We start from the raw sequence: 12,255 nt of genomic DNA on the forward strand, positions 1-12,255 counted from the left end.
ATTATAATCATTTTATTTACTTCAAACGAAATTTAATAGAATTTTAAATATTGATGATAAAAAGATAATTTTTTTTTTAATATTTTCAGTACTTCGGCGCCACTTGATGAAATATTTCAAAATTTCAAAGCTTTCAGTGACATATTTAAATGGCCTGTCATTTTGAAATTACACAAAAAAGTGCATAGCAACTAGTAGATCATGCTGAAGGAACATGATAATTTTGCAAGCTTATATGTGAAATACTAGAACTTTTATATGAATCAACAAGACGTGCAAAATATGACTTGAACATTACTTTTCCGGAGCACCTAATTACACCATCGACAATTCTCGGGAAAATCCGCTACTCTCAGTCTTCGTTAGATGGTGAAACGGAATGTGCCGAGTTGACACGAGGTTAAACATCGTTTGAAAAGTTTCGCCGAGACTGAGAAGATCAAGTCAAACTGTAAGGCGTGTTATATCAAACATGTGTTCGTTTTTTTCTGCTTTTTGAATATTTTTGATTAAATTTGCGCAAATAAGTTAAACATGATTATATTTTTGTTTTATCACACTCCAAGAAAAACTGGATGAACAATTTGGATACCAAGCTATACATGATGAGCTATTTGTATCGACTTGTTTATGTTTTTTCTTGAATCCATTACTATATGATGCACATTAAGATATATTTGTCTCACCTAAATTGACATTAATCTGCCAAGAAAAATTTCAGTAGCTACGATAATAAATGCTCTAATGATTTTTCTCACTTCAGTTCTGCTATGTTCTGATGTTCCATAAAAGCTTCAAATGTACCCCAATGAGGAATAATCATTATATTTTCTCAATAAAACCTGTCAATATCACATGTATCTATTTATATTTTTTTAGCACCTTAGATTTAGTTTGAATTTTTATTGACGAAACAGAAAGGAATTATTATTAAATAGATCTGGTCCACTTGAAAACTGTTGTCATAAGGATAACGCTATAAAACATATTTCTATATCTATCATGTTATCACAATTGCATCAAATGTTTTGATTAAAATAGTTAAAGTAAAAACACAAAAATACTAAACTCCGAGGAAAATTCAAAAAGGAAAATCAAAAATCAAAAGGCAAAATCAAAAGTCCAAACACATCAAACGAATGGATAACAACTGTCATATTCCTGACTTGGTACAGGCATTTTCTAATGTAGAAAATGATGGATTGAACCTGGTTTTATAGCTAGCTAAACCTACCACTTACATAGGTCAATTTAGGTGAGACAAATGTATATATAAATATACCACTTACATGTAATGGGTATAACAACGAGGGCCTATATGAGGATTTTGCAGAATATAGAATAATGTGCTAAACCTAGTGATTAAGGAAGGGACCAAAAACAAGACCAAATGAAAAATACATCAACAATTTAAATACACAGAATTGCAGATCTTTCTTTTCAGACCCATTTAAAATTCAAAATTAAAAAAATAATGAAAAGTATATATCTCGCCACTTACGAGTTTTGATGGTTTACACGGATATTATTTTACCTTAGACTGCAGTTTTGACAACATGAAACTAATATTTTCCCTTCTTGCATCTGGCATTATATATGTGTAAAGTATCTTGTGGACTGGAAAAAACAGAACTAGCTCACTTAGTTACTCTTAGATAATATTATCATATAAAATAGACTAAAATAGATGTACAATATAAAACAGTGATAACGATTGTAAACACACACGCGTGTATTTAAAATAACTGCAATAAGATATACTCCAGATTAAAAGTTTGGGAATCCTCCGCTCGTCTTATCTTCTTAGTATCTACCCGGCAAATCAGTTAACTGAAAATATAAAAAAAAGACTTACTTATCTTTGGTAATACACATGTACTATAGAATAAAAATGACCAAGCTGTCAGCATAATGAAAACTTCATTTATAAACATGTGCATTTATAATAACCTACGTCAAGAACGTTTTGAAAGCCAATCGCATAAAACATTTAAGAGCATCACAACAAATATTTATAAACCTCAAAAGATCAACAAAAAATCATTAAGCTCAACCTTGCCTCAGGAATCTTATAACATTAAAAACAAGATTTAAATGACAAGGAATAAATCTCAATACTACAGAATTCATTGACCTTTAATTAAATGTTTACTACATTTTCACAAATAATTTTTTCTTCACTTATTAATTAGCATTTACTTTGAATTAGGAGTGTGCCTCATAGTATGATTAAACCATTCCTTATACATTTCTTACTTTAACCCACGTGGTTGTTTTGTCTAATGCACTTTTGCCATACAATCTAGTAAAATGACGCAACATCTCTTTCTAATTCATTATGATTCAACGAGATCATAATACGCTTTCCCGCCATTAAAAATTCGAAACTATGGCTGAATAATTGATTTTGATTATTTATCAGGTCTAACGCTATTCATCAGGTCTGCATACAATAATAACCCTTTACTATTTACTTACACGTTCTCCGATCCTCTGTTTAAATTATTGATGTCCAACGATAGCAATGGAACCGGTGAATGTAAATATATTCCAGTTTATAATAGGTGAACAAGGTAGAAGCATCGATTGCTACCTTCGGAACATACCTTCGGAAGAACATACCTTCGGAATAAAGTATGGCAGATTTTGTTCAGTAAAGGCAGCAGGATTGTTATAGGAATAATTATAGAAGTTAAGAATGAGTTGCAGGATATTGGCGGTGGAGATTTATTTGCATCTAGGGATTTGAATTAGAAATGATATGTTTTCTTTTTCGAAAGAAATTTGCGTATAAACCTATTCCTAAAGACGAAATGATGTAAGTTTTGTTATAATATTTTTTTACTTATGATTTTTCTTCCCTGGTTTTTCTAATATGGACGCTATATATGAAATTGTCATTGATTATCTATCGTTGATTCTGTAGCATAGCAGCTTTATTCAACGTTTAAATCGATTAACATGTATCACAAATAACAGCCAATAATTCATTATAAAGAATCACAGATAATTTGTATTTGATCTTAAAAATATATTTGGTCTTTCTCAATTTATTATTTTTCTACTGTAAATATTTATAGATATTATATTTTATCTAAAATCATCCGCGAGTTATTGTTATAAGGTTTTTCATTGCAATTAACATCTAGCGATATTTAAAACACAGTATTATTAATTTTTGATAAACGAGTGCAGTTGAGATATATATTTATATATCCATAATTATTTTTGAAACGTTGTTATTGTAATGAGTGGTTGAACTACAGAACTTGATTTTAAAATGGTTATATCTATATTCAACTTTGAAATTGACTTGCGAAATAAAACCCATAGTCTATTAAGGGACTTTAACAACCGAAGAAAACAAAATTTGGCTACTTTTATTTTTAAAAATTGTGCTTTATTTAAACAAATAATCATTTAACTTCAATGAAGATGTTAAAATTGCAATTTCATAAAAATAAGTCTTTTAAAAGTGTTTATGTTGTCATAATATGTTACATAAAACGAGAATTAATTTGCAAAACACATTTTTCCGACTTTGACTTAACTTTTCTTTTTGTAAATGATCTGACCATACCATTAAATAGGAATGAAACAGTAACGGTATTATTTTTAGAATAATATAGAATGACTTTAAGTTTCGTAAGGCTTTAAAAGTCTTCTTATCATCTAAAATGTAGTTTGTACCAACTGCAGAAAATCATGATTTTTTTTTTGGTGGGGTTCGTGTTGTTTATTTTTTAGTTTTCTATGTTGTGTCATGTGTACTATTGTTTTTCTGTTTGTCTTTTTTCATTTTTAGCCATGGAGTTGTCAACTTGTTTTAGATTTATGAGTTTGACTGTCCCTTTGGTATCTTTCGTCCCTCTTTTAAAATTCATTTGTTGTTAAATATGAGGATTTTTTTTTACGATATTACAGTGAAACAGTTTTTATTCTGAACATCTTTTTCTGAGACTACTACTTTTGGTACCCCTTTATCTAGGTCAAACTTTTAAAACAATTATTATACATATTTTGGTATCTGTTTTTAGTATACGACACCAGTTTCTGACTTGCTTTCACCCTGATTTGTAAATTCAGTATGGTTTTTGATGTTGCTATAAATTAAGGAACTAATCAGTCAATGTCTATATTTTTGTTCAATGTTTATCAACAAGAGTACTAGAAAAACACATTAATTTTATGCCGAGTTCAACGAAGGTCATCTCCCTCAGTTGTCTTATCCTGTTCTGTATGTTTACATAATGTTTACACGCTGTTTATTAAGTCTCTTGTCATTGTGGGTCTCAACGAACAACTATTTTTTACTTTCCCTCTGGAATACAAATATACTGCTTACCTGGCCACATACCAATGGCATTAAACAATATACTGCTTACCTGGCCACATAGCCTTGGCATTCAACAATATACTGCTTACCTGGCCACATACCCTTGGCATTCAACAATATACTGCTTACCTGGCCACATACCCTTGGCATTCAACAATATACTTAACATACCAGTATACATACTTGTTTAGGGGCCAGATGAAGTACTCCTCACTGTGCTGGAGTTTTTCTTGCTGAACTGAAGACCCATTGGTGGTCTTCGGCTGTTGTCTCTTTGACACGATTCTCCATTTCCATTCTCGATTTTATTAATAACTGTGACATGTTTTTCATATCATACTTTGGCATGTTTTGAGTTGTTTCATTGGATTTTTCTGTTGGTACTCCACTAGGTTTTAAGACGAGAATCAATTTGCATTATTCATTATTATTTAAATTCATTATTTAAAATATAATTTCATTCTTTTTACATATGACTCGATTGTTTGAGAGTGAACTATTGCAGTTGTGCATCTGAATAAGATAATTTCTGGCTGAAATATTTTTAAAACTTCAATAAACCTTTAAAAAAAACATCAATTCACTATATATTTTCCTTGTTTTAATGTTTCTAGTGGAAGGAAATATAGTATCAAGATAAATTGAGTTAGAAAGATCATATCAACTGTATTCATTTGTCTGTCCCAAATCACAAACTTTGTTAGTGCTTTTATTAAGTCTGAATGTTTGTCACAAGGGGGATTCGTAGTGCTGACAAATATTCCATAGTACAAGTATCTGATCAATTTATTCACAATTGTTCGACACTCGGGGTGATTAACTTTTTGTATACATTTGTCTCTTGTTGAAGGACTTATGTTAATCTATCGATGTCTTTTTTTTATTAGTTTGTATGGTTTGTGTATGCTTTCTGTTTTGTGCCATTGCAGTAATAAAGTAAGCATGTCTTTTATGATCTAAATCGTGTATTCTTGAGAGAAAGAGAGTGCTATAGATGACACAACGATTACATAAGGTTTGGATAGGGATTTACAGAATCAGGAATGTGTTGAGGGGGTTTAGGGGGGAGGGGGGAGGTTGGAGAGAAAACTTCGAATAAAAGTACTGAAAATAATGAATTGCTGTACCATAAAGAACAAAGAGTATTGGAAAAAAATCTAATAAATAATGGATTGAAGAATAAAATTGAGAATGGAAACGGGGGAATTTACCATAAACATATTTTTTGAAGTATGAAAATAGAGAGTATTGGTTAACATAAAGAATATAAAGAATAGAGATACATGAAATATGAATAAAGAACTTAGACATGAAGAGCCTCATTAAAACATAACGCTTCTTGATTATTATCTGGTTGATTTAATGTTTCATTTAAATCATTCGACCTATCACATGTTTCTTCAAAACATTCCGCTCGTTTTCCTAAAACAATGATATACGACACGGTTCTAATAACAAACAATTAGCACAAATATGGCTACTTATCCAAAACACTCCAAAGCAAGTGTTAATCGATAAAAAGATTTGTCTCCGTGATGGTGGTTGCATTAGATGGCGATCCATCATGATTAAATACAAGTAGTAATAAATAAAAACGTCGAATGACCATGGCGTTTACGCTATATTTTTCCTAATGGACATGCGTTTATAACTTGCAAGGTTCAATGTTTCGATCATATTTATTGTTTATGTGTTTACAAATCATTGTTCTTGTTTCTTGTTAGCTTGAATGCAGTCGATTTGGTTCTTTATGTTTGGAAAGTGTTTATTTCATAACTTTTGTTTTTGTGTGTGCTACCTTTTACTGTTCACACTGGAATTGGTTCTGTATATATTCTTAAAGTGTGTATTATACACCATTTTCTACATTTGAAAATGCCTGTACCAAGTCAGGAATATAGCAGTTCTTGTCCATTCGTTTTTGATGCGTTTTGTTATTTGATTTTGCCCTGTGGTTGTGGACTTTCCGAATTGATTTTCCTCTAAGTTCAGTATTTTTGAAATTTTACTTTTTTCATAACCAAGCTTTCCGTCTTTGAACCTAACTAAACATTTGAATGGTTTTGCACTAGTAATTTTGCGGCTCGTTAAAGCTTGTTGTTCGGTGTGAGCCAATGCTCCGTGTTGAAGGCCGTTCATTGACCTATAATGGTTTACTTTTATAAATTGTTATTTGGATGGAGAGTTGTCTCATTGGCACTCACACCACATCTTCCTATATCTATTTACGTCTTTGAACGTATACTAAACATAACCAGTACTATTAAAGCAGTAGTGTAATAACGTTGTTCCCAGCCAATACTAGAGGGTCATTGATAGGGGTCCTACAATTCTGTTTTCTTTAATCCATTTTCACTGTTCTATTATGGAAATTGTTTTGGAAATATCTATAGATTTTTTGCAGTTACTTAGGCGAATTAAAAATTCCATTCACGTAGGGCGATGTAAAACAATAGATATAAGTCTAATAGTGAATCGAAAATATGTTATTTGTATACAAAGTAGTCTATTTTAAACCCCAATTTCCGAAAATTAAATTTTTCTATTATTTCCTCTTTTTTATATAAATTTTAGCACCCTATTATTCTCTAGTCTTTATTTGACTTTTTTTACTCTCTTTCTTTTCATTTTCATGTAGGCTGGACCAATAATTCTTTATTCTATAACTCCTTACAGTCCCTCATACTATGCAAAACATATTTTATGTGTCTGCTACGTTGCGAAATGATGAATAAATAATCTTTATCTGGACTACAAACAATGATATTGTATTAACTAATAATAGGGATAGTCGTAGGATTTTACTTGTGAAGCAAAAAATATAAAAAAGGTGCTGAATCTTACAATTGTAGAGTCCTATATTAGGAAATTTTAATGGTTTCAAATAAAATGTGTGCCCACGTCTGAATGGCTCCCTTATTAAAAGAATAAATATATACACCATGTTAAATATAACCACCTGATAGCAGATTTAGATGACGATGCACAATAAAATCGTTTTTACTCTACTCAAATTTTATGTTGAAAGATAAGAATTTACAAATTAAGCAGTTTTGGGGTTTAAAATAGACTACTTTGTATACAAATAACATATTTTCGAATCACTATTAGACTTATATCTATTGTTTTACATCGCCCTACGTGAATGGAATTTTTAATTCGCCTAAGTAACTGCAAAAAATCTATAGATATTTCCATAACAATTTCCAGGAAAATATTTCTATACATTAAACTTGCATGGCAACCAAAATTGATTATAAATTGATTTCAAAACGTGTATGAGCATAAAATGTGAAGAATTGTTCGTATAAATTTTTCCAAAGGAATAGATCTTTTATAATATCTGAATTAAAATGAGCAAACGTCTTTTGTTCGATTAAGAAATGAGGGCAAAGCCAACAATAAATTAAAGCTATTGAATAAAATAGGTTTAATCATTAAAAAAGATGCTTAGTTATCCCCGATCAGTGTTGCTTCGACTTAGGAATTTTGATTGTCCCCTTGGTAGCGTCTCCTTTTTAGGTAGACATTTAATATGCTTTTTCCTATAACTTATTTCCTGAATGATGGTGTTAATATCAAAATTAGAATTCCCAGAAAAGTAATGTAATCATTTGATGTCTCCAAACCACAATTAGTATCCCTGTATGTTCTTTATATTGTTTTGTCACGTTATAAAACCACACCGGTGTTTTCTACAAATCTTTCAAATGTAAAGTATAGTAAAAGTCATAAAACATATCCAAAATCTAGAAAATAGAAAATGGCACAGATATAGTTCAATATTTAAGCCAGTAAAAATCTCTACTTGCAAGTACATGTTATTAGATATCAAATGGATATCAATAATACCCTCCTGCTGCCCTGGAAACTTTAATTTTCGAACAATACAACAAAAGTATTAAAGATAAAAATCTATTTCAAATATCTTCTCTTCGTATGTATGTCCTTTCTATAAAACTTAGATATAGAAATGAATGAACAAGGGAAATGACAAATGTACGTGTTTAAGGAAACTGTATTTTAAAATTTAAATAGGAGAGGATCCCACTTGTCTGTGATGCCAAATAACTGAATAGAGCTAAAGGAGATCAGATAAATTGTCAATGTCTTGATCCCATCACAATTGAATTGCTCATAAAAGGAAAATGTATAATATATTACATAGAAAACAAATATAACAAGCAAAAAGAAAATAAATTTATAGATCCGACAGGTATCAAAGTTGAATATTACATGCAAATAACTATAAAAACGTGAAAATTTTAAAATTGGGACTTCATTGCTGTCAGCAGTACGTCAATAACGTGTGTAGGTGTCCCTGTGATTATCCCTATCATTCAGCACCTGTGGTTATCCCTATCATTCAGCACCTGTGGTTATCCCTATCATTCAGCACTTGTGGTTATCCCTATCATTCAGCACCTGTGGTTATCCCTATCATTCAGCACCTGTGGTTATCCCTATCATTCAGCACCTGTGGTTATCCCTATCATTCAGCACTTGTGGTTATCCCTATCATTCAGCACCTGTGGTTATCCCTATCATTCAGCACCTGTGGTTATCCCTATCATTCAGCACTTGTGGTTATCCCTCTCGTGGTTATCCCTATCATTCAGCACTTGTGGTTATCCCTATCATTCAGCACCTGAGGGTATCCCTATCATTCAGCACCTGTGGTTATCCCTATCATTCAGCACCTGTGGTTATCCCTATCATTCAGCACCTGTGGTTATCCCTATCATTCAGCACCTGTGGTTATCCCTATCATTCAGTACCTGTGGTTATCCCTATCATTCAGCACCTGTGGTTATCCCTATCATTCAGCACCTGTGGTTATCCCTATCATTCAGCACCTGTGGTTATCCCTATCATTCAGCACCTGTGGTTATCCCTCTCATTCAACCCCTGCGGTTATCCCTCTCATTCAGCACCTGTGGTTATCCCTATCATTCAGCACCTGTGGTTATCCCTATCATTCAGCACCTGTGGTTATCCCTATCATTCAGCACCTGTGGTTATCCCTATCATTCAGCACCTGTGGTTATCCCTCTCATTCAACCCCTGTGGTTATCCCTCTCATTCAGCACCTGTGGTTATCCCTCTCATTCAGCACTTGTGGTTATCCCTCTCGTGGTTATCCCTCTCATTTAGCACCTGTGGTTATCCCTCTCATTCAACCCCTATGGTTATCCCTCTCATTCAGCACCTGTGGTTATCCCTCTCATTCAGCACCTGTGGTTATCCCTATCATTCAGCACTTGTGGTTATCCCTCTCGTGGTTATCCCTATCATTCAGCACTTGTGGTTATCCCTATCATTCAGCACCTGAGGTTATCCCTATCATTCAGCACCTGTGGTTATCCCTATCATTCAGCACCTGTGGTTATCCCTATCATTCAGCACCTGTGGTTATCCCTATCATTCAGCACCTTTGTTATCCCTATCATTCAGCACCTGTGGTTATCCCTATCATTCAGCACTTGTGGTTATCCCTCTCGTGGTTATCCCTATCATTCAGCACTTGTGGTTATCCCTATCATTCAGCACCTGAGGTTATCCCTATCATTCAGCACCTGTGGTTATCCCTATCATTCAGCACCTGTGGTTATCCCTCTCATTCAGCACCTGTGGTTATCCCTATCATTCAGCACCTGTGGTTATCCCTATCATTCAGCACCTGTGGTTATCCCTATCATTCAGCACTTGTGGTTATCCCTATCATTCAGCACTTGTGGTTATCCCTATCATTCAGCACCTGAGGTTATCCCTATCATTCAGCACCTGTGGTTATCCCTCTCATTCAGCACCTGTGGTTATCCCTCTCATTCAACCCCTGTGGTTATCACTCTCATTCAGCACCTGTGGTTATCCCTCTCATTTAGCACCTGTGGTTATCCCTCTCATTCAACCCCTGTGGTTATCCCTCTCATTCAGCACCTGTGGTTATCCCGGGATGATGGTAGGTGTTTGGATTCTGTAATGTTTCATTGGTTGATGTTTATTCTATTGGTTATTATATTTAGAAGCGGATGAAGAAGGTTTGTAGAGGCCCAGCGGTAAAATTTTGGTTGATAATAATGGGAATCACTGGAGAATGACTGTAGCGGGCCTCCTATAGGCAGTCAGTAGGCCCCACTTATGAAAATATCTGGATTCGCCACTGATTTTGTCTGTTTTTCATAGAGTTATAGTTTTTGGTTGCACCTTGGTAACTTCTTCCCCTCCCCCTTTTTTATTTTATTAATTATACGTTTTATTTATTTGTACAATCAGTTCATGTTAAAAGTGACTGTGACATCAGAATAGACCTCTGAAATTGTTATCCTGAACTTTTTGTTTGTTAATTTCATACTTGATGTCTGTTTTGTTCAGTGACGTTATAAATTAGTAATTTATTTCCCAATGAAGTATCACATTCCCTATGTATTAACGCGTGTTTCATTTGTAGTTTATATTGCATTTAATTGTGCATTTTTAATGAAATTCAAATTACAATATCCCTTATCGTGTTGGCATTACGTAAATTAAACTGATATGAAAATATGTTTATAGGGTTGGGTTGAACATATGTATCATTTTTCATGTTGGATATATTTATTGTCTCCTTTTTACGTAAATCAACTACAATAATTGCAAAAATAGGAATGTTCATTTATAGAATAATTCGTTGCTATAGCAATGAATTATGAATTACGAAAAAAAAAAAAATTACAGGTTTTGATTAGTCTTTGCTTGATTTTAAGAGTAAAATATGGCTTTCATATTTTTTCTCTCTATTATATCTCATTTTTACATCAAGTATGGCATAAATTTGTTTTCGTTATATGTATAAAGTAAAATAATAGAAATTCCGAACTCAAAGGAATATTCAAAACGGAAAGTCATTATAGTCAAATGGCAACATCAAAAGTTCAAACACATCAAATGAATGGATAACAACGGTTATATTCCTGACAACCATATTGTGTTTGGCTTATTTCAAATTGACATTACTTTTCAATTTTGTCAAGATGTCAGATGACAGAATGATCAACATGACGCATGATACGAATGGCATCATTCAGTCAGTTGAGTCAGAGGTTCATAGTAGTACAAGTAATGATGTCATCACAAAACATGTGTAAAGAAGATGGCTGCCACTAATGTCTAATTAATCAATCCGTCGGTGTGCAAATAGACTTTGTTTTTCTGGAAAAATCAATGAAATCTATTAAGGATGACAGAAACTTTATTTGATTAGTTTCTGTTCTTTGGTCCCATTCGAAATAAATATTGATAATTTTTATATCTTTTTTCTTTACCTCAAATAAACCGTTCTGTCAAGTGAAACAATAAAACAATTTTCCATCAAAAATATTTTCATTGGAAACCGATAATATGCAGCCAACATGTATAATCATCCAAAAAAATCTGCAAGCATCTGTATGCAATAAGCAATAAATATTAAAATTAACATTTTTGATCTTAGAAACATGTTTTTCACGGGTAATTACGTCTTATTACAATATTATTCTAATGATGAATTTGTAGATAACATGACATTGCATTACAATTCTGATATCTTTCCTTTTTTTTCTGATATTTAAGGATGGAGTCAGGTGAAATTAAAAAAAAACACCCTAGAATTTAAATTGATATTATAAACCAGAAGAGCATTGGTTAAGGAATTAAATAAGCTAAAAATAATGATAGATTATAAAAGTCCTTTTCGAGATATTTGACTTCGAACAACAGATGGTTGGAAAATGCTGACTCGGGCTTATATCTTATATTTAACATTTGCATAATTTAAGTCTCAAATCGTAAGAAAAGCAATGAGCTTTTTATGAGCTATTGAACTCTTCTATGAAAATTAAGGTGCGTGATATAGGGCAAAATATTTTACCCTGTATTGAAGGAAAAATAAACAAGTTTAT

At 32.5% G+C, this 12,255-nt stretch overlaps 1 protein-coding gene across 4 annotated transcripts in view; it reads left to right on the forward strand.

Moving 5' to 3' along the window:
- Positions 1-12,255, forward strand: part of LOC134693939 (innexin unc-9-like) — a 132,100-nt gene that overhangs the window by 96,943 nt on the left and 22,902 nt on the right. The window contains exon 1 of one of the 4 annotated variants that reach the window (XM_063554898.1): positions 2,502-2,818. The exons of the other annotated variants lie outside the window; for them this stretch is intronic. Within the exon in view, the coding sequence (XP_063410968.1) occupies positions 2,757-2,818 (62 nt within the window). The 5' untranslated portion in view covers positions 2,502-2,756. Of the gene's footprint in view, positions 1-2,501; positions 2,819-12,255 lie in introns of those variants that run through there. 4 annotated transcript variants of the gene reach the window in all.

The sequence above is a fragment of the Mytilus trossulus genome, chromosome 13 (assembly GCF_036588685.1).
Source record: "Mytilus trossulus isolate FHL-02 chromosome 13, PNRI_Mtr1.1.1.hap1, whole genome shotgun sequence".
Classification (NCBI taxonomy): Eukaryota; Metazoa; Mollusca; class Bivalvia; order Mytilida; family Mytilidae; genus Mytilus; species Mytilus trossulus.